The 23,319-nt window shown below is 44.7% G+C and overlaps 1 protein-coding gene across 1 annotated transcript in view; it reads right to left on the bottom strand.

Moving 5' to 3' along the window:
• The window catches only part of DNAH9 (dynein axonemal heavy chain 9), a 330,059-nt gene that overhangs the window by 214,491 nt on the left and 92,249 nt on the right, over nucleotides 1-23,319 (bottom strand). The window contains exons 23-28 of the mRNA XM_038536892.1: nucleotides 22,012-22,164; nucleotides 20,494-20,619; nucleotides 17,984-18,223; nucleotides 17,495-17,655; nucleotides 5,037-5,193; nucleotides 1,305-1,409 (exon numbers count right to left, since the gene is read on the bottom strand). Coding sequence (XP_038392820.1) covers nucleotides 1,305-1,409; nucleotides 5,037-5,193; nucleotides 17,495-17,655; nucleotides 17,984-18,223; nucleotides 20,494-20,619; nucleotides 22,012-22,164 — 942 coding nt within the window. The remainder of the gene's footprint in view (nucleotides 1-1,304; nucleotides 1,410-5,036; nucleotides 5,194-17,494; nucleotides 17,656-17,983; nucleotides 18,224-20,493; nucleotides 20,620-22,011; nucleotides 22,165-23,319) is intronic.

The raw sequence follows: 23,319 nt of genomic DNA, 5'->3' as shown, positions 1-23,319 counted from the left end.
GGCTGTGCTTCACCAGGGTGATTGAGGCGCCTTGGGGGAGGCCATGGGGCTCGCACTGAGGCCGTGGCCCCAGTCGGAACCCCTGTGAGAGACCCCTGACATCCTGCAGCCACTGACTTTCCCCACTGCTCAGCCCCTCTTTAAAACCATTGCCAAGCAGAGGGCAATTTCCCCTTCAGAAACATGCAGGGGCTCTCTGCCCCCCAAAGTAGGTACAACACACATCACAACATTAGAGCCCATCTACCTCTCTGGCCTGATTTTCTTCTCTAGCAGTTTATCCCTTAGACACCAGTATCTGTGTCTATACACGCCCCTGGTTGTATGGGAGAGGGTGCTGGGTTCAAGGCCCAACCTCACCGCTTGCCAACATGTCCTTGGACAAATGACTTTCCTCAGCTGGTCTTTGGGAGCTGGTACAGAACAGACTTTCAACAGAGGTTTGCTCACTTTTCCCTACAGATCCCTCTTTCCACTTGATTCCTCTGTCTATAAGACCCTTCCCCTTAATCCAGATCGTCTCCATCTAATTTTTTAGGTCTAGCTTCAAGATGGCACATCTAGCAGCCTTGCCCTGTACTGTGAGTCAGGAATCTGATCCCTTCTAAAGCCCTCAAGAGTGCTTGTGCCCGTCTCAAGAACTAAAGTTGTTTTATGAAGTTAGGGATCTGCCCTAATCAACCGGGGACACTTCACCCTGGTTCTGAGCTTAGCACTCACTCTGCTGTAGGTGCTCAATAGATGAGATGCTTTCTGGAGAAGTTGGAAGACAAGCGGCATATTTATGTAAATGTGACCCGAACATGACTTCCTTCCATCAGCAACATTCACCCTGTGATCCTCACTTTACTGAGCTTATCATCACATGATGAAGTCATTTCCCATCCTTTGCATGAGAGATCCTACCTTTGTATGATGAGATGAATTGGCCCAAAGGAAGTAGAGCAGCTTTCCCAGGCTCGATTACAAAAGGGAAGACCTTTCCAAAGTCCATGGCCTTTCCAAGAAGCCAGGCTCTGCTATCTGCCTTGATCCTCCCCTCGCCCACAGGAAGCAGGTGGGACAGGTCACAGAGGAGAAAATGGAGTCCACAGCCAGTGAATGGATTCACCTTGGTAGGGACTCATGGGATCCCCATATCCTGCCCCGGGGCCAATTCTAAAGAACAGAGGAAGGGGCTTGAAGTCCAAGTGGGAAGGGAGACACAAAAGTGGACGAGCAGAGGTTGAGAGCAAGAGGATGTAGATTGCCACAGTGCTTGGGGAGATGATCACAGGCCTCCCACCAACTTGTGGCCCCCATACCTGCATGGCTACCACCGACAAGACTTCCACAGAGATTCGGTTAAACTCATCAAAACAGCCCCAGGCACCAGTCTGAGAGAGGCCTTTGTAGATGTTGCCGCAAGACTGCAATGAAATGTATAAAGGTTAAATGGCCCTCTGTGCCGGGCTCATCATCACACATGGAAATCAGCTTCCATACTTTTTGTGAGAGATACTTCCAGTCTCCTACCGACCGCTGGTTTGAAAAACTCCTATTAAAATTTCAAGGGCAATCACATTTTTGATGGCTGAGGGTGCCAACATAAGTCATGGGATCAAACAGAACCTTTTCAAGACACTTAGACCAAAATCCCTTTAAAATGTCATTGGGCTTGTGATACTCTTGATTCTGTAGCTTTTAAAATAGCAGGAAATGAATAAAATATTGTTTTTTTTGCACCATAGACCCCCCCCCACACACACACACACAAAAGCCTTCTATTCAGCATTCGGCATGCGCTGATAGAAAAGTTTATGTCTGTATCTTCAGATCTGTGCCCAAATGCCCAGGGTGATAGGAAGCTGTAGATGGACGGGGGACATGATAAGATCTGTAGAAAGTGAATGACAGGTAAATATTTTCAAATGAGAGCAAGAAAGGAATTTTCAAAGGGAAGATGGCATATCTGTCCTAAAAATAAAAACCGCCTGGGCGTTCAACGTGAATAACTAAACCACAGAGCAAATACAGAGGGGAAGGTGACAGGGGGACACTCTCAGGGTCACTGGCAAGGAGACATCGCTGGAGTGCTGGGGAAGTGGAAAAGTCTCATTCATTTCTGTAGTGAGTGTTTGCTACCCATCAGGTGTGTGCACAGCTTGTGCGTTAGACACAGAAGGACTCAGTCTAAGAACTCCTAGCTGAGCTGTAGAGAGAAGGCATCCAGACAGAGCAGGTCAATCGCTCCATGAGCAGGAGTTCCAGTGGATAGAGTAAAAGACACAGATGTTAGGGCGTTCAGAGAGGAGCAAAGGAGAGCACTCGCTAGCAAGCAGTGTTGCCAAAGGGATGAATTTCAGACAGTATTACGACATTGACTCCCAATGTTTATTTCACAAGATGCCAAATCTGGGAGACAGTAGATGTTCCTTGAAGAGATGGCATTTGGGCCGATGAAGTTCAGGAAACACCACATCCTATAACCCTCTTTTGCTAATTTACAAAATCTATTAGAACTTTTTTTAAAAAGATTTTATTTATTTATTCATGAGAGACACAGAGAGAGAGAGAGGCAGAGAGAGACACAGGCAGAGGGAGAAGCAGGCTCGCTGCGGGGAGCCCAATGTGGGACTTGATCCTAGGACCCCAGGATCCAGGATCACACCCTGAGTTGAAGGCAGACACTCAACCACTGAACCACCCAGGTGCCCCGACATCTATTAGAACTTTAGGGGGAGGAAGGAAGAGTCCTGAACAACAAAATTCAGTCAATGTTTTATGGCCAGGATTTTTCATTTTCCTTATGTGGCTCCTGGTTTTCCCAGGATGCACGCTGGCGAACATTCGTGTCAGGGACAGAACACAGGAATAGAATTCTAAAAGATTGGACGTGCTGGTATCTCACAGGACTGTATGATACCTTCAGAACATACACTGTGGATGTTGCCTTATTAGTATCTGTATAGATAGAATGGAAGGGGGTAAGGGAAGTAAATATTGCAGGCAAAGGATGAGCAAAATCATATGTCTAGAGAAAAAATAAAGGCATCATTTGGGCTGGTGAAGTACAAAAGGAGGTTGTGGTTATAAAAAGCCTTGAATTATTAGAAGGGACTGTGAAGGTCCATGGAGGCTTGGAGCAGAGGAAAGAATGATTCAATGAACGTTTTAGGAGAACCAATCTAACATCACCTAAGCTGGCGTGGGAAAGGATGGAAGGATAAGCCCCACCTTTCATTAAGTTCCCTGAATTAATGGATTCCTCTATTCATGCTATAGTTTTCTCTATTGTTCTTGCTCTGATCTGTGTCTTCACTAGGCTGAGCCAAAGCTTTGCACAGTCCAGACAAAATACGGATAGACCCCTCTGCTCATCCTATACCCTCAGAGGAATCGATGGGGGATTGGGGTTCAGTCGTAAGTTTAGAAAGAATTGAATAAGATGGCCTTGGTGACTCCCTCACCATGGGGCCAATTCATCTATTTCTGTTTTGCATGCCAGGCCTAACTTTGAAGAAATCCTGATTATCTTCAATCAATACACCAGGTCTTCTCCATCTAATGAGTGCATCCTCCAAAATGTCCTTCTGGGGAGAATATCCATATCAGCAATGCTGCCTTTGCTCAACTATAGAAAAATCTAGAAACTTAATCCTTGAAGGTTGAGTTTGTAGGAAAAAAATACTTTCTTCTTTTAGGCTAACTTAAAGAGAAATATTAATTTTTTTTTTTTTTTTAGAGAAAGAGAGCGTGCACGTGCATGCACATGCCCAAATGAGGGGGGCGTAGAGGCAGAGAGAGAATCTTAAGTAAGCTCCACACCCACCATTAAGCCTGACTCTGGCCTGGATCCCGCAACCTGAGATCATGGCTTGAGCTGAAATCAAGAGTCAGACAACTTAACTGAGTAAGCCACCCAGGTGCCCTATTTTTTTTTTTTTTTGAGAAGTAGTACTTTAATGTGTTCATCAATAAAAGCAACCATGATAAAATTTAGACTGTGTAGAATACGGGGAAGACAGCTGTCTGGCGTCTGAATCCTCATTTTGTTTGCTGGCTATGAGCAAACACAGTGTTTGAGATTTCTGCAACTCTTTGCACAGCAAAATTTTCTGTACAAGAGAAATTATTAAAGTTATAGCAGATGAATCTCATTTAGAGTTCTATAGGTTAGCTCGTAGTCTCTAAAATTATTTTTAAATTAAATTTATTTTGTACCCAATATACCATGATTTATAGATATAAATATTTAATCTACTTAATGCTACGGTTTTATCTTTTCCCCCACTCTAAATTTATTTACATGTCATCCTATTTCAAAAGGGACTTAAGATAGTTCACCAAAATAATACAATAGAACAAAATAAAAATAATGAAAAAGTGAGAAGATCTTATTACACTTAAAAAAAAAAGAATTTATATGACATCTAGCAGAACATTGCTAGCTAAGAAGTGACCTATGGGCTTCTTGTTTCTCTTGCTTTTCTCTATGACACAGAACCTGGAATACATTTAAAAAGTAAAAAATGGTGAGCACCTGGATGAAGAACATTGGCCTTACACTTGTCCTTTGTGGGCATCACTCGTTAGGAGTGGAGGTTAATCTATTCTGCCTTCAGAAGTCACACCTGCCCTTGGAGGATATTTTGTCTTTGTAGAAATATTGGGAAAATGCCTACTTTTCCAGAAAAGCACAAATATGACTTTTATGGGAAGATTTCATGTTAGCCACTTGGGAACCTTTCTGTGGTTCTAGGTCAAACAGAGAATGTCAGCCTTTGGATACATGCTCAGCCTCCTCATTTTACAGGTGACTAAAAGAAGCTCCCAAAGTGAAGTAACCCATCAGTGGTCACAACACTCACTGGTGGAAACTCATCTACAGTGAGGTCAATGCGCTCCAGGGATAAAAGCCTCAGGTCTCCTGGGACCGAGCGAGCAGAGACCTCTGTGCCCGGGCCTCTGGGCTGGGCCAGGATGGCATGGATGAACCTGGTCCCCAGTGCATGCTGCCACCCAGTTCCTAGCTCCTCCTCCAGCTGAGGCTGTACCTTGTAGTCCATCTGCTCGGAGCAGTTGAACACATACACCATGACACCCAGCGCTCGGCCCAGGTCCTTGGTGGTTTCTGTTTTGCCTGTGCCTGCAGGTCCTGCTGGAGCTCCACTCATGGTCAGGTGCAGAGACTGGGTGAGGGTGATGTAGCATCTGTCAAACACAGGAGTGCATAGATCATTCCCAGGATTCCATGTGGTCCGACCAAGGACTCTGGCCCTGCTGGGTCCTGGGGAGACAGAGCTCAGGTTCCAGGCCATGGGAGACCTGACAGCTCCTGTAAAGGAAAGCCAGGGTCCCCACTCCCGTCTCTCTCCCACAGTGCTGTGGGGAGAACTCTCAGAAGGTTCATCTAATCACAATGCTCCCTAGGGGCATCGCTGGCTCTCTGCCAGGCCCCTTCTGATCTCGCCCCTGCTGACTTTTCTAGCTCACTGCCCGTCTCTGCCATCTCTCCAGCCCTAGTGCCCTAAGGTACCTTCGTGGAGAGCTATTTTCACGTGCCCATGCTGTGTTCTGAATGTTTGTGCACCCCAGCTCCCCAAGACATATGGTGAAACCCTCACCCTCCTTAATACCAAGACCCTGAAATCAGGACCTGAGCCAAAACCAAGAGTCAGAATCTCAACCAACTGGGCCACCCAGGTGCCCCTTATTTCTGGTACTTTTTAAAAAGGACTTGCATTTCTATTTAGTTGGAAATGTGCCTTTGGGTTATAAGCACATAAAATGATGCTCAAGACCACTGGTCATTAGGGAAATGTGAATTAAATCCACAATGAGATACCATGATTTCAAAAGGACAGACCAGAATAAGTGGTGGTGAGGAAGTAAAAAAGGTGGGAAACTCACCCACTGCTGATGGGGATGAAGATGGTACAGCTACCTTGGAAGACAGTTTGGTGGTTTCTTAAAGAGTAAAGCTTACTAGGGTGCCTGGGTGGCTCAGTTGGTTGGGCGTCTGACTCTTGATTTTTCTGCTCAGGTTATGATCTCAGGGTCATGGGGTCGAGCCCCACATCGGGTTTCCAGGTCAGTGGGGAGCCTACTTGGGATTCTCCCCTCTGCTCCTCCCCCTGCCCATGCGTGTGCATTTTCTCTCTAAAAGAAATAAATCTTTTTTTTTTTTTAATAACGTAAAGCTTTCCATATGAGTCACTAATTCCCCTTCCAGGACTTTACCCAGAGGAAATGAGCATTTATTTTCAGACAAAGACTTAACACAGGAATGTTGCTAGCAGCAATATTCTTAATGCCAAGAAACCAGAAACAACCCAAATATCCAATGGTGAATGGATAAACAACTATGGGATGTACCTGTGCAGAATATTATTTAACAATATAAAGGAATGAAGTGCACAAACGTGTTACAAGAAGGGAGAACCTTAGAGGCATTACACTAAAGCCAAAGAGGTCACACGCTAAATGTCACATATTGGATCATTTCATAATGACATGTCTGGAAAATACAGAGACATACAGTGGATCAGAGGCTGCTTGGGGAAAGGATATGAGATTGACCACAGAAAGGGTGCTGGCAAAGTTTAAAACTGGGTGGTGGTGACGGTTGCACAACTCTATTACTAAATTATTAAAGGTCATTGAATTGTACCCTTGTTTTAAGATTATATTTTTACATAATTTCTACACCCGGTGTGGGCTCAAACTCATAACCCCAACATCAAGAGTTGCACACACCACCAATGGAGCCAGCCGGGTGCCCCTGAATTGCACACTTGTGACCAGTGAGCTGTAAGGCACAAAATTATACTTCAGGAAAGCCACTAAAAATGTGCCATGCCACTGGCCTAGCTTTTTAATACCTTGCAAATTAATGCACAGGCTCTCCACCTGCAGGCTGGCCTGCGAGGACCTGAAACCCCAGACTAACACCCTGCATGCAAGTTGGTGATTATATCTCCACTAGAACCAAAATGGGTTTGAAAAGACTTGAAGTGAGTCCCAGAATTCTCCTTTAATTGAGTGAAAAATTCCTGTACATATTTCAGCCTTTGTGTATGAAACCCAGGAAGGCAGGTGCCCCAGGTGGAGAGAACAGGTGTGCAGAGTTGCTCTTCTGCCTGGACTTTGCCTGTGTGAGGGAATGTATTGCCTCAGCTCTTGAGGGGAGGTGTAGTTAACCGCTGGGGAACTGGGATCCCCCCAGCCCAGGCCCCCGGTGCCTCACTTTTCCCTATGGACTAAGCTCACATTAGAGTTGCTGACCTGGGGCATGGACCACAAAGCTATGACAGTCAGGACAAGGGGCGAAAGCTCAGTCATTGTTACCATTTGGAAATGTTTCCTTTCTCAAATATCTCCAGCTAGATCTTCACAGAGGTCTGCATGCAGCTTTAGCCATAGCTGCCCTCGTGGGCTGAGTTCTAGCTCCAGACTGGCCCTAGTTCCTTCCACTCTCCCAGCCTCAGGCTTCTTCTAGAACTCTCTGGGGCCTGCTGCAGCCCCGTAGGTCCCAGGAGGAAAGGCCAGAAGACTGGTGGAACTCCGACCCCCAGCCAGCTCTCCTTCCCACTCTCTCCCACTCCTTCTTGTCCCATGCTGCCTTCTCTGCCAGCTGGAAGGCAATCCCAGGCTGCTTCTCTCTGGAGCTGTGGGACTCTCAAGGAATCTGGGAGTCCAGAAGCACAGAGTTTCACAGGAACAGAATTCTCACAGAAGACCCAAGAATCTCTGGAAAGGATGAGTGAAAATATCAATGAGGGTGACAAAACATGAGAGACACCTAACTCTGGGAAATGAACAAGGGGTAGTGGGAAGGGAGGTAGGCGGGGGGTTGGGGTGACTGGGTGATGGGCACTGAGGGGGGCACTTGGCGGGATAAGCACTGGATATGATGCTAAATGTTGGCAAATTGAACTCCAATAAAAATAATTAATTAATTAACTAATTAATTAAGAAGAGATTCTCTGAAAAGAAATCCTTGGAACTGAGTGTCGATCTCTTTTTGGGCCTCTACTGAGCTCACAATTATCTCCAGGAGGACTCAGAGGTGAGAGGGGGAGTGAAAAAACAAACAAACAAACCCCCCCAAAACATTTTTCTTTCCATAAGAACAGAACTGTAGAGCTAGAAGGGATTTCTGAGATTAACTAACACCCTTATTTTAAGGATGGGAAGCCTAAGGCTCAGGAAAGAAAGTGGGCTAAGGTGTTCTAAATAACTAAGGCAGGGGCAGTGGCGCTGTAGCTTGGTTTCCCTCTTCTACATGGGAGTTGCCCTGATGTCTGGGCCACTGGTCAACAGGCTGTCCCAGGCCTTAGGCTGTCTCAGGCCAGGCTCCTACTCTAAAATTCCATCTGGGATCTTGCCAGCTTGTCCGTCTCTATAAACATCAAGCCAGCTATTTAACTCTGCACCTGTTTGCACAGAGGAGGGTGGCTCATGCTATCGTGGGCCAAGGCAAGGACTCTGGAGTTGGAGAATTAAAAACATCACCTCTACAAAGTGTTTGTGCAACTCGACCAGGGTAGTGAACCTTGGTGCCTTATAAAAGGTGTCACTGGCATCCATCATGTAGTCTTTGCACCAAGAAATTTAGTATGTTTGCTGCTTCAGACCGATAGCCATTGTGAGAATGACCAAGGACTCCTTTCAGAGGGGTTCTTGCCTGGCCAACTGGCCGCCAACATGGATCCGGATCAATTTAGTCTGGTGGGAACCACAGACCCTTTGGTGTCAGGACAGACCTCAGAGGTCTGGCCTCTTCACCAAGTCAGGCTCTCTCCCATCAAATCCTTCCAAGAGGGGATGCCTGGGTGGCTCAGTGGTTTAAGCGTCTGCCTTCAACTCAGGGTATGATCCCAGGATCTTGGATCGAGTCCCTGCAGGGAGCCTGCTTCTCCTTCTGCCTATGTCTCTGCTTCTCTCTCTGTGTCTCTCACAAACAAATAAATTTTTAAAATCTTAAAAAAATTCCTTCCAAGAGGACTATGTAGTCTTCATCTCCAGTGGGACAGGATTTTCTTATTCTAGAAGTCAGTTCCCTCCACAGTGGGCTGGTTGTAATTGTTTGAAAGGATTTCCTAATATCAAGCTGAAGGCAGCCTTGTTCTCTTTGGGCAAATGACTTCTATAGGTCTTATTCTTATCTTCCCTGGCAGGCTTTTGTACAGATAAGATGAGACAAAAGATAGGAAGGTGCCTTGAAAAGAGAAGGCCAATCTAGGTTTAAGGTATTATTTTCTAAAGTAACAAACATATGAAATGTAGCTTTTCGTTTTCAATATGGTTGTTCATTTGGCAGATTAAAGAAAACATCAAAGCCCATGCGTCTTGATTTCTGCTATAAATAGCCTGTTGCCATCCCAGAAATGTGGTCTGACTAATCTTAGAGCTGGTGAAATCATAGTTGGTTTGTATTCACTTTCCACTGCTTTCTAAGAAATCAGCATAAACTGAGTGGCTTAAAATAACACTCTTTTAGGACCTCACTGTTGTAGGTCACAAGTCCCGGTGGCCCCTCCACAGAAGGTCTCACAAGACCAAAAGCAAGGCTATTAGTTGGCTGGACTCCTGTCTGGACACTCTGGGGAAGAATCTGCTCCCTAGCTCACTGGAGGTCTTGGCTTAATTAGGTTCCTACCAGTTGCAAGACTGAGGTCTTTGTTGGTTCCTATTTGCCAGGGGTTGGCTCAATTCCTAGAGACTTCTCTACCATCTTCGCATATGTTTCCCCCACCTTTAAAATCAACAATGGCATGCCAATTTTTTCTCATGCTTCAAATCTCTCTGCTCTCCTCTTCTGTCCTCAGCCAGGAGAAAGCCCTACTTTCAAGGTCTCATATGATTACCTTGGGTCCTTCTGAATAATTTCCCTCTTGCCATAAAGCAAAACGTTACCGTGGGAACGCTACCATCATATTTGTGGTTTTCACCCAGACTCAAAGGGGAGGTGATCACACAAGTGAAAAGGTCACTGGGGACCACATTCTTAGAACTCTACCTACCACATGGTTCAATAGCCGTAACTGCTCAAAGCGAGAAACAATATCAATAGAAGACAACTGTCCTCAGCATCAACCTAAAACAAATCTGCCACTCTTATAACATTTTAATATTTAAATTTTGAACGATGTCCCCCAATTCTAAGATCTATTCCTTATGCCACTTGGTTGTGCGATCCCGCTTCACCTAGTGCTCACCTTTCTCTTTGCTCACACTAGGTGGTAAATATCGTTCTCAAAACACAACAAAAGAACTGAGAGCAATGGCTGACATATGATCTCTTTAGCAAAAATAAAAGCATACCGGGGAGCCTGGGTGGGTCAGTTGGTTAAGCATCCAACTCTTGATGTCAGCTCAAGTCATGGCTTGAGCTGGGATCAAGTGCACTGGGTCGTGGGATCAAGCCCTGTGTCGCGCTCTGCGCTCAGTGGGAAGTCTGCTTGAGGATTCTTTCTCTCTCCCTCTGCCCTACCCCTATCTAAAATAAATACATAGGGACGCCTGGGTGGCTCAGCGGTTAAGCATCTGCCTTCCAGCTCAGGGCATGATGCTGGAGTCCTGGGGATTGAGTTCCATATCGGGCTCCCCGCATGGAGCCTGCTTCTCCCTCTGCCTATGTCTCTGTTTCTCTCTCTCTGTGTGTGTCTCTCATGAATAAATAAATAAAATCTTTAAAAAAATAAAAACAAATACATAAATCTTACAAGAAAGTAATAGCATGCCTAGTTACGAAACCTGAGTAGTTATAATAATGCTTCATATTGTGTGTATATCTCAAATATTATTGGACATTCAGAAGTGCCTTAGGAAACAGGAACATCAAGACTAAAATTCTAGGATTTTGAACAGAGGGCAGTCAATGGGCAGAATAGGAGACAAATTTGTTAAAATCCATTTTCTCCTATACATGAGTGAAAAGAGATAAAAAAAGATATGGTGATATTAAGCAAAGATTTCTTAGCTGTAATATCTATAGCATGGTGCATAAAGATTGACAGGTTGGACCTCATCAAAATTACAAACTTCTGCTCTTTGAAAGACACCATTAAGAAAGAGAAGAGGTAAGCAGGAGACCAGGATACAATACTTGCAAACGTGTGCAACATCACCAGAAGACACAAAGGATTCTTACAACTCAGTGAGGTGACAAAGAGATCAATCAAACAGTAGGCAAAAGATGTAAAGAGGATTATGAGGAGATCTGCAAATGGCCAAGGAGCAAATGAAAAGATGCTCAACATCATTATTAGGGAAATGCCAATTAAAACTCAGAGGAGATATTACTTCACACCCACTCAATGGTTATAATATATGAGACAGACAATAACAAAATTCTTGAGGCTGTGGAGAAATAAGAACCCTCATACTCTGCTAAGTGGGGGTGTGAAATGATTCAGCCACTTTGGAAAACAATTTGGCAATTTCCCAGAAAGTTAACCATAAAACTCCTATACCACCCAGAAATTCCCCTCCTAGGTATGTGCCCAAGAGAAACAAAAACTCACATCGACACAAAGACTTGTTCACAGCAGCATATTTATATAATTATAATATTTATCAATGGGTGCCTGAATAAACAAAATGTGTCCTACCTATAAAAAGGGATATTATTATTCAGAAATAAAAAGCAACAGGGGTACCTGGGTGGCTCAGCAGTTTAGCACCGCCTTCAGCCCAGGGCGTGATCCTAGAGACCCGAGATCGAGTCCCACGCCAGGTTCCTTGCATGGAGCCTGCTCCTCCCTCTGCCTGTGTCTCTGTCTCTGTCTCTCTCTCTCTCTGTGTGTGTGTGTGTGTGTGTGTGTGTGTGTATGTGTGTGTGTCTCATGAATAAATAAATAAAATATTAAAAAAAAATCAAGCTCACTGGACTCCAAGATGGGCACAGGACCCAAACGGGATCATCAGAGGCCCTTGAAGGAATCAGACCTGTGGTGCTGAGAAAGAGGGAAGGTCTCTCTTCCTCTTGGACCAGGAGTCGCAGAGTCATGGGTGTGGAGACTGCTCTTGCAACCATCCAAAGAAAACCCATGCAAGAAAGAAGTCAACACTCCAAAGAAAGCAAAGCCATTACTGGAGAACATTCCATTGTTGGTAACTCCTTGTCTGGGCCCCAGAACTGCTACACAGAGCAAGCTAGACTCAAACAGGTCCTCCTTCTGTTTATGTTAGTTTGGGTTTGGCTTCTAGCACTTGTAACCAAAAATGTTTTGGTAAAGACATTCACCCTACTCACTAGTCAAAAAATTTACCAAAGAATGTTAAAAGGTTAAAGGGAAAAATAAAACAAAATAAGATATAGGTGAATATTAAGCCTATCTTGAAATGGCAGGGGCTTTTTCTAAACATAAAATGTGCAATGACAGTTATAAATAATTCACAAGAGAGGATAATCTAATAGCTAATACACACATAAAAATGCTCAAGCCTGTAATTAAGGACATCCAAGTCCAAGTGAGATACCACTCTGACTTATAAAATTAATATTTTTAACAACAATACTTAATGCTGGTGAGGATGTTGTGAGATGAACATCCTCGTAAATTGCTAGTGAGCTTGGGAACAATATTTGTTTCAAGAATAATTTTAAAGTATGTGTCATCTAATTATCCTGCCTCCTGGAATCTCTCCTGGGGAAATAATGAGAAATACAGGAACAAATTATTTATAAGCAAGTTCACCACAGATTCATTTTTAATAGTCAAAGCTCAGGTGTGACTGAAACATTTTGTAATATGGGTATGGTACATAAATGATGGGATACTTGTAAAGAGGAGGTAGGTCAGCTCTTAGAGTGTTTCAGAAGAATGTTTAGAGAATATGCATGTGATACAATATTATATATTAAAAAAAGCAATATTTGTATTTTACATGAAGTATAGGATGGCAATTGCATTTTGTCCAAATCTACAGGCAGAAGGAAACAGACCAGATATTAACAATGGTTATCTCTGCCTGACTTTATGGTCTTTGTTTACAGAGTACTAAATTTTCCAATAAAAATTGCAGATAAGGGATGCCTGGGCGGCTCAGTGGTTGAGCATCTGCCTTAAGCCCAGGACGTGATCCCGGAGTCCCAGGATCGAGTCCCACATTAGGCTCCCTGCAGGGAGCCTGCTTCTCCCTCTGCCTGTGTGTCTCTGCCTGTCTATGTCTCTCATGAATGAATAAATAAAATCTTAAAAAAAAAAACTTGCAGATAAAAACTTAGAAAGCGCAGAACTTTTGCTAGCCATGCCTTTGTCTGGCAAATCACCTTCAAAGACTCTTGGGTCAATTATACCTCACCTGCCTGCAGTAGTTCCTGAGAAATTAGGAGGTACTCAAACTCAATAAGTGGTTGATTAGAACCTTACTTAGCACAGCACAAGGCTGAAAGGGGCGGCTGGGTGTGAAGGTGAGGGAAGGGGAGTTGAGGCGGAGGAGGTCATCCAAAGGTTGAGAAACCACTTATGTGAATTGCTTTTGTTCAGCCTGAAAAAGCATTTCCATTTAATTCTTCAGCTTAGGGCTGTTCCAAAGTCCTGCGACAGCAGTGGGGCCATTGTACCCACTTATATATTCAGGTCCTATCCAGGCAGTGGGAAATTCCAAAGAAATAGGCATAATCAGTCGGATGTACTGTAATGCGGGGATGCTTTTAATGAATGTGCAAAGGTTGTATGGATCAATTGTCCATTTGATTAATTCCTCTGGCAGGAGAGAATTAAATGTACTTATGCTACACACCAGCAAAGGCTGAATGCTCTTTAAAATGTGATTTTCTGTGCTAAGGCCAATTTTTTCTTTTTCTGGGCAAAACAGTTCTTGAGATAATAATGGAAGTCAATGAGAAAATGGAATTTTACATATAAATATTCACTACATACCACTTTGTCAGAAAAGCATCTAAAGCGCAAAATGAGGTCAAGGTCTATATAGCATTCACCATTATTTGCAGTAAATCTTCCTTTCTAGTTCTTACTAGCATCGTTGCCTAGGAGGGGTGATAAATTCCTGTTTCCGAAATAATTCCTTGTCAAAGCTTTACCCTCTCCCTCTCTAGAAGGTGTCTGGCATTAGTGTACTGGAGACTTCTAAGTCCATACAAGGCAATTATCGTCTTTGACCCTTGGGTGGGTGTGACAACCCAGGGAAATGGAAAGTCTTGCACTTTTTATCACTTGGAATGATAACGTCTAATATATCCTTGGAAAGGAAGGAGGTATACTCTGACAGGTACAGGGAAGCTAGGGCACATACTCAGTCTCAGAAATCATTTCACTGAATTTGTCCAAGGAGTGAAATTCTTGGATGCCTATCATGTACCCAACATGGAGCTGGGTCCCTCAGGGTAGAGCAGTGAGCAGATCAAAGTCAACATTACCATGGACCACACAGTCTAGGATAAGGGGTGGACGTTAATCAAAATGCTCAAATGTATAATAACTTCATTCTTCTGTTGTAAGCAATATAAATTCCCAAACTATTAGCTTATATTCCAAGGCTGGCAGAAAAACTCACTGCCAAAGAGAATCCTGGACCGGACGGAGCTTCTAGCTATGCAGGGAAGGTGTCTCACTGAGATTCACTGTGAAGACAAAGACACAGGAGAGGGTCAACTCTGAATGAAGCTTGAGGAAAACTTTTCCTTTGATCCACACTAAATGAGTGCCTCTAATGGACTGATCCACGTGAAGGCCAAGTACAACTAACTTAGTCTAAGATGCCCAATCCCCCCTCACCCCAGGATGTAGTTGCCAACACTGTACCAGCAGCAGAGAAAATAGCATCTCCCTCTGAACAGACATCATCTGCCTTTTTCCCTCAGCTGGGACAGAGAGGGGTGTTGGTCCCTAGGTCAGAGCAGAAGACAGAGATGCTGTTCCTCCTTCTTTGGGAGCCACAGCACCGGGGCCTGTGTGGATCCCTCTTCTGAGTCAACCTTCTCTTTGATTCTGTCTGTTCTCACCATCTGGGTCTTCAATATTCAACAACTACTCATTCATTCAACAGAAGGTCTACGAGGTGCTGGTGACACAGCAACAAACAAGGCAGACAAAGCTCCTTGACTGCAAAGAACTTATATTCCAGAGGGGATACAGCCAACAAGCAAGCAAGCAAGGGCTTTGCAGAATGCAGGAAATGTTAGGAAGAAAGTAAACAGAGAAATGTTAGGAAGAAAGTGCATGTGTGGTGTGGGTGAGGCTGGATTTTAGAGAGAGCGGTCATGGCAGGTGTCCTCGGAACTGAGGACAGAACGAAAGATGAGAAGGTGACAATGGAATGGTGAGCATGAGGAAGGCATTCCAGGCAGAGGGAACCTCATGTGTAGAAGGCTCTAATTTAAGGGGATTAAGGAACAGAGAGGTGGCCAGTGGGGCTGGGGTGCTGGGGCAAAGGTGTCGGGTGATTGGCAGGAGTTGCTAGGTCCTGTGGTGAATTCAGATTTTAGTCCAAGTGCACTGACTGGAGACAGTGATGTGACCTCTGCAGGCTCCCATACACACACAAAAGACAAATGCAAGAGTTACCATGGAAAGGTTTGAGAGGGTCTCATTCCAGACTGGGCGGGAAAACGAATGAAAGAAATGAACAGCATGGGGGTTGGGGGGAGAAATGAATCATGAAGTTTCCCTCTCTAGATGATGCTGGGATTTTCCCACATCCCAAATTCATTTCATGAGCACCGTTATTCCATTCACTGTTCCTTGGAAATATATCCGAGGATCAGACCAGGATGTAGGTGGCAACACTTAAAACAGGCCAGAGAAAATTAAATAGAAGCTGGCACCAATTCTATGTAGCCATTCTGACCATCACAATTTGTGACAATGTCTTTGCTATCTACAAGTCACTCATTTTTTAAAATATTTTATTTATTTATTAATGAGAGACACAGAGAGAGGCAGGGACACAGGCAGAGACAGAAGCAGGCTCCCTGTGGAGAGCCCGATGTGGGACTCAATCCCAGGACCCCAGGATCACAACCTGAGCCAAAAGCAGACACTCAACCACTGAGCCACCCAGGTGTCCCTGCAAGTCACTCGTTTAGAGTGAGCCAGCCATTCAGGTATGCAACTCATTTCAGAGAAGAAGGGATTTAGTGCTCAATGGAATTATAAGGGAAAGGGGATGCTCTGTTAGTAGAATTTACAGAAATCTCAACAGAATTAAAATATCCTGTCCTCTCTCTCTCCTTTGCCCAAGCTGTGCTGTCAGATAAATCTCCATAAAATACAGTTTTCATCGTTTTACTCCAATGAAAAGTTTTCAAGGGTTTATCACTACTTACTGAAGAAAAAAGGTACACTGCACACTTTATCGTCTGACTCTTACCCACCTTCCCAGGCTTATGACCAGCTACATACCCCCTAAGTCAAGAGTGTACCCCCCTTCCAGGAACAGGTCTCAGATTCTCCTTTGCACGTAAAATTCCATTTTCCAGAATGCTTAGCAGCAGCTCTGCAGCTTCTGGGGATCCCAGACCACAGTAACAAGTAATGGATGCTGGTAGATCCTCACACCAGAGACAGTGACAGGCTCACAGATTTCTGTACAAGTTCACGGACGCCCTGGCAGCCATTCTACAACCTACTGAAAGGCTGTTGCGATCCTACACTTCCTTCCAGGTCCAGATCAGATACCACCCGTTCCCAGGTATATTTCCAGTTCTCTTCTTCCCGTGTTGGGTGGGATCCCTGGTGCTTGGAGCACTCATGGCTAAATCATTTGCTTGGAAATCTAAAGCAAATGGCTTTGAGTCCTATTTTGCACTATAGCCCTGGGAGTTTTCCCTCTTGTGCTATTTAAATATTTATCTACAGATGTCTTATTTCCCTCACTGGAATTAGAGCCGAAGGGCAGGAAATGTTTTAATCACCTTTGCATGCCCCATGGCCAGTTCAGTGACTGGTACAAATTCATTTGTAAATTAATATGAATGACAGAGGCTATGGTTCTCCAAAAATTGTACGCTCTTTCACAACAGGGACTACCTGGCTTTTATCTGACTCCCAGAGTAAGAGCTGCTCAGTAAATGTGCCAATCAATTGATAGGAAAATAGTAATAGGATCATTTATGGAGCACTTACTATATACTGAACTCCTTATGAGCATTATTGTCTTTTGTCCTTACAAACCCCATGCGAGGTGTGAGTTACTATCTCCATTCCACAGATGAGAAAATTAAGAACAAGAATTAGGTCAAGTGTTTCAAGGTTGAAGAGCTGGTATGCATTTAGAGCTGATGTGAAAATCCAAGTTTATATGACTCCCTAGTAAATCCTCAAAAAAAAAAATCACAGTCTGCTGATTTGCTCTGGGGTTCATTCTAAGAAGGGCCCTGCCCTACATCTTTTCAGTTTTATTTTTACATGTTTTGTGTGATCTGCCCTCCTCCCCGCTGACAGCTCTGTGGACAAGTAGCAAATGACAGTGGCCTTGACCCTGAATGGCTTGAGCCAGACCACAGTTGGGTTCTCTGCGAGGGGCTGACACTCATGTTCACCTGTCTGTCAGAGGTGTGATCACCAGGCGAGGTGTATTTCCCAGGTACTCATAGCAGTAGAGAAACTGTGCATCACAGATGTTGGCAAAGCAGTGTTTGGCCTCATCATCCCAACGATGCCGCAGCTGGGACAGCCAGAGGAAGGACTGAGCACTGTCCACCTAAAGAGAGAATGCAGAGTGGGGGTGGTGGGTGTGAATCCCTGTCCAGAAGGGATTGGCCACAAGACACACGGGGCTCTGGACAAGCTGGGTGTTGTCTACTAGTCAAGAGTAGATGCTGCACCCACCACAGCATGGTGTAATCAGAAAGCTGCTCTGATTACAACTCATTCTCTGGGTGCAGCCACCATGACCCTCTCTCCCAGCTCTCTGGCCAGTGCAGCGTGTGGGACCCCCACACTTGAGCTGTAATGAGCTTTTCCCTTATCCCATCATTAATGGTGTAGCTGCCCACAAAGAGGGACATTCCTGCGTGTTTGGGACTCACCTTCTGAGCAATCATCTTGGCCACCACATCCCGGGCATGCACATCAATGGTGCATATGGTCATGATCTTTTGCCGGTCCCCTTTGGAGAGCTGCCCAATTAGCATGGTGATAAGGGTTTTGAGCTGGGCCACTTGCTTCTTGAAATAGTCCTTCATGGCGTTCTCGTAGCCTTCCTCCAGCCTGGCAAAGGCAATGCCCACCTCTGTGGTCCACCAGATCTGAGTGCAAGTCAGGGCCACCTGTGGCAACAAGAGTCACTTTGTAAAGCCATCACCAGGACCCGTCTCCAAAACCAGCTCACTCATCCATCACACGGCGAGAATCAGAATGTAATTGTATGGGTGACATAAGCCCCCTCTCTCCCTCTTCCACCAGCATTGACTAAGTGAGCCACTTGCTTCTATCTCCTTGGAGATGTGAAGTGGTTCCAAGTGGGGAAAGCACTTTCTACTCTTGAAAAAAAATGAATCGCTTGTATGAAAACAACCAAAGAGCCACTTTGGTCAATGTCACTTGGTTTTAGAAATTGCTATGCTGATCTTTCAATTTTTTACTCCCCAGGCAAAGCACCTTTCCTGTGCTTTGGAGGTCAACAATACATTGACTGAACATCTCAACAGCTCTTGGTCTCTGTTTTGTTCTTCTTGGACTTCTTGTGATCTGAGTGTTCTAGCTTTGTGAGCCACCGATGATCACTTGTAGCATATTTTTTGCTTGTCCATAACACTTTTGCTACATCTATTTTTTGGTTCTTAAAACCTAAAACCTTGAAAAGCCTGCTCTTGAGAATCAGGCAAATTACAGCAAAATTCAACATGGTCAACGGGATTTGTGTTTTTCAGAGATTCAAAATAAATACATGGAAAAAGGGATTCGAATGAACATTTCTTCTGTTGGATGAGCAGCTTAGTATGGAAAACGCATAATTGTGATTATTCATGGTGGAGAATTTAGATACATTGATCATCTGTCTTATCATTTGGTTTGGGAGACATTGCTCTAGAGATCTGTCACAACAGCAGAAGGCAACACATTTTCTTGCCTCAAAATTGTGATTCAGGTAAAGAAGGAATCCTGAGAGGAAGTATTCCTCTTGTGAAATAGAGAAACCCATCATGTTAATGCAACATTCTCTAATTTATCCTATTTTGCCTTTGGGTACAGACACACAATCCTGCCTGTGCTGTGATCTTGTTGGGATGGTATGAATATGACATGCCAACTGCACAGTTAAAAGAATACTTCTTCCCTTCAGCACTACCGACTTACTTCTCATGTCTTCTGTTTGTCTGCACTCACTGCCAACATTTTCCCACCTTCTCCCATCTCCGCCCCCCTACAACATGACACCACCTGGCACTCCACTGAAATGGTCATGCCAAGTTCATGGACATGCCTCAGCTTCTTTATTTTGCCTAATATCTGAATGCATGGCATGACTGACTCTCACCCACTACTGACAGTTTCTTTTTTGGTTTCATTATGGCCATCTCATGGTTTTCCTTCTATATAAAAGCCACTGTTTCTCACCTTGCTTTACAGGCTCCTCCTTGTCAAACCTATCTTTGATGATGCTCAGATTTGCTCTACATCCTCATCTCAGGCTACATATTTTCCAGGGGTGGTCCTCTCTACTCCTATGGCTTCAATTATGAGCAGATATCTGCAACCCCCAAATATACCAGCCTTGTGCCCCTAACAGGGAAGGCAGAAGGGTACAGTGCAGCCAGAGTCATTTAAACAAGTCTCATTAGTTCATGCCTTTCTCTCATCGCCCTCCTGAGAAGCCTGGAAAGTATTCAGATCCATCTCAGAAGCAAGTCAGACTCCCTTGTGAGATGAGAACTGGCTTCGAGTTTCCTCTGCGGGACCTACCTGCTGCCTCTCACTCCACCCCCCTTCATCTTGCTGCAATCACACTTGGTTCCCTAACCACAGGATGCTTTTCCTTGCTTCTGAGCCTCTGTGCATAGTCCTCCCCATGTCTGAGTGCTTGTTCCCTCCATCTTTAACTTCTTTGCTCCTACTTCAAATCTCAGCTTACATGTCGTATCCTCAGGTGGGGGGCACCGCTCCCCCACCCCCCACTCTGCCCCCAGCTAGCTATGTGCTCCCAGAGGACCAGGTCTCATTTGTAAGCAACTGACTTCCCACAGCAGTTGGTAAGCTTCAGTGGGGCCGAGTTATGATGTCTTATGATGTATCATTCCCTGTTGGAGGTCTCCTGTGCTCAGCAAAGATCTTGGCAGACTGGTTCAATGAGTTGAATGGTTTACATTTTCCCCCTGCTGTAGCCAGTGAGGGTAAAAATGGACAACCCTTGATTTTCCAAGGTAATGGCTAGAGTAGGTCATGGCTGACAATTCCCCTGTTCCCTCATGCTCGAGCAGGCTCTCCTAACTGAAGGACTTAGTGAGTTTGAGGCCTGGTGTCCCCTGAAGGCAAGGAGACCCCCGAGGGAGAGGGTGTAGCAAAAGGTGGCAGCCCACAACAGTCCTGGTTAGAATACCTGAGCTGGATAGTCAAAGAGCCACTGTTCCCTTGGCTTTTCTTCATAGGCAACCACACCTTCAGTCATCCCATGCCTCACTGTGGCCCTCATATGGGCAAGCACACGGTTCAACCATATTTCTACCTGAAAGAAGAACTCTGGGTGAGATGCTGTACTCTGAGGAAGAAAGTATCACTCACCCCGAGGGAGTGAAGAAAATGTACAACCCCAATGGCTGCCAGAAGGCAGAGGGAGATATTTTGTTTCTAAACCCAGGACAGTGATCAGTGTGAGTCAGGCTCAGTTAACAACAGGTGGACAGGCCCATTTGGAACACACTGGACACAGTAGCAGGTTGAGGGGAAATTTATTCAAGGAAGGCTTAATCTGGGTTGAGCAAGGTCAAGAAGTCACTGGGTTCTCATGATCTTGTCCACCCCAAGGATGGAGGAGTAAGCCAATGTTATCTTTTCCAACTAAATCCTTTTTGTTTTTTTTTTTTTTTAAAGATTTTATTTATTTATTCATGATAGTCACAGAGAGAGAGAGAGGCAGAGACACAGGCAGAGGGAGAAGCAGGCTCCATGCACCGGGAGCCCGATGTGGGATTCGATCCCGGGTCTCCAGGATCGCGCCCTGGGCCAAAGGCAGGCGCCAAACCGCTGCGCCACCCAGGGATCCCACTAAATCCTTTTTGGTCTATAAATGGACAGATCTGGAATCAAACTCCAGGGTCCTTCTCATAAAACTGAGAATGTGTGTTCATTTCCTGGAATTAGATTTACTTTCCAAGAGACATGTAGATAAAGGTAGAATACTGTAAAAAGATTTTTCCTCCAGGTATAATTTTGGACTAGACTAGAAACCCCAGGGACAATGCTTTGTAGGATCACTTAGGATAAACAACAAAGAAGGGCTTATACTTTAGTGGTGATGGGAAAGAATAGGAGGGAAGTTTAAAGAGGGAATCATCCCATGTTTTGTGCTGCTCGAATTTCACACGGGAGACTTGGAAGTAGTAGTTCTTGGAACGGGATGGCATTTGGCTTTCCCAGGGGTAGGGCTGCAGGAGGACCCTGAGCTGTATTTGTACAGAGAAATGACATCTCGGGGAAAATGGTTGATTTCAAAGAGCATTTTCTCCAGGGAAAGATGTTAGTGTGCCAGACTCCCCTGTGGGGTGGCCCAGGGGTTGTCATGTTAAAGTCTCCTGGTGCTGCTCATCATTTCAAAATCCTTTTCTTGTTGACTTGGGTAGTTGTTTATGCACGTTTTATTCCTCCCTGCATAGGTCTCTGGTTAAGAAAGATACATGGATATTGACATGTGTCCTTGTGGGAGAGAGGAGAGCAAGTAGTAGGAGCTTCTCCCAATGTTGGTTCAAGTCAAGAGAGGCTGGCAGGCCCAGGGCACAGACAGCAGGTCTGGCCCAAGGAGGAAATGGCCATTCTAAAGGTTGAGACTACCTCTATCTGGATACAGACACTTGGGAGGGAACCTGGATGAGGGAAGGAGGGAACAGGACTTTGACTCCACCTGACCGCTGCAGTCACAGGGCTCGCTGAAGGCCACATATTCTCCTTCCTTGCTGTACATGCCGAGACTTATCTTGGTTGGTTTTTCACTGGTGTCCAACTGGAACTGCATCTTGGCCATGTTGTCGAAGAGTTTGGAAAGATGGCACTGGACCTACGAAGGGAAATGAGGCCAAAGGATTGGAGGATGTGTCAGGAAGAGGCTCAGTAGTACTGTTTGGAGGTCTACTGTGGACAGCCATTAGAGATTTGGATACCAAACATTTGGAGGGAAGCGTGGGACAATGGTGGTATGAGGTCAGAACCAACTGAATTGGGTAGAAGTGGACAAAGGAATGTAAAATGAGTGGGCATCCCATACTAGCCACAATCCAGTGAAGCTACAGAAGTTTGATTAATGTCTAGTTGATCTAAATAGGAACAACCTGGAGAAAAAAAAATGATTAATTCATAAATTAATGAAGCAGTAGATGGGCAGACGATAGCCTGCAGAAGGTCAGTGGTGACAGTGGCCAGTAGAAGAAGTCACCAGCTGTTGGAACCCCTCAGTGCAGCAGACCTATATCTGGAAGATCTAAAGGAAGGCAAACATGCTCACCCCCATCAGAAAGACTGGCCACACCAGGACTTCTCACCTTTCATGTTATCTCATGATACAGAGGCCCTTAATAGTAATACCAGTAGGAGGGTTGCCAGAGAGCCACACCATGGTCCTGAGGTGAGGGAGATGGCAGGTTGGAAAGGGGAAAAAAAAAAAAAGTTAGTTGCTCTTTGGTAGAGCTTTTTGTAATATAGGGCCTTCAGCTACTACTACCCTGAATTGTAATCCTAAATCTATAACAACCAGCTCTCTAGTTTAGGAGAGGAGAAATCTACATGTGTTGAAGTAAACTGTGAGGGTGCTTGAGGAGATCCCACCCACAGGACCTGGGATGAGTATCTTGATGGGATGGATCCTTCTTTATCTGAGAGACAGAGGGAGAGAGGAGGGAGGGATGAAGGGTGGGGGAGAGAGAGGGAGAGAGAAGCTTTAATAAAGGAAACAGAAGTAATTATGAAAAATGCCATCTTATTTTCAATTAAATGAAAGAAATATGAACCCTACAAAATATGAGATGAAGATGAATTGGTAGTGGAAGGAAATAACACAAGGAAACAAAAATACTAAAGGATCAAATTGACACAAATGAATTCAATATGGCAGATGAGCTTGAGAACCTATGGAAGAATTCCAAGGAGAGGGGTAAGAGAGGAAAATCTGTATGAATGTACACAAATATATATGAATATGTGAGGGAAATGTATATAG

Source organism: Canis lupus, chromosome 5 (assembly GCF_011100685.1).
Source record: "Canis lupus familiaris isolate Mischka breed German Shepherd chromosome 5, alternate assembly UU_Cfam_GSD_1.0, whole genome shotgun sequence".
NCBI classification, from domain to species: Eukaryota; Metazoa; Chordata; class Mammalia; order Carnivora; family Canidae; genus Canis; species Canis lupus.
The sequence above is the reverse complement of the archived record's forward strand: the minus strand, read 5'-3'. Positions and strand labels throughout refer to the sequence as shown.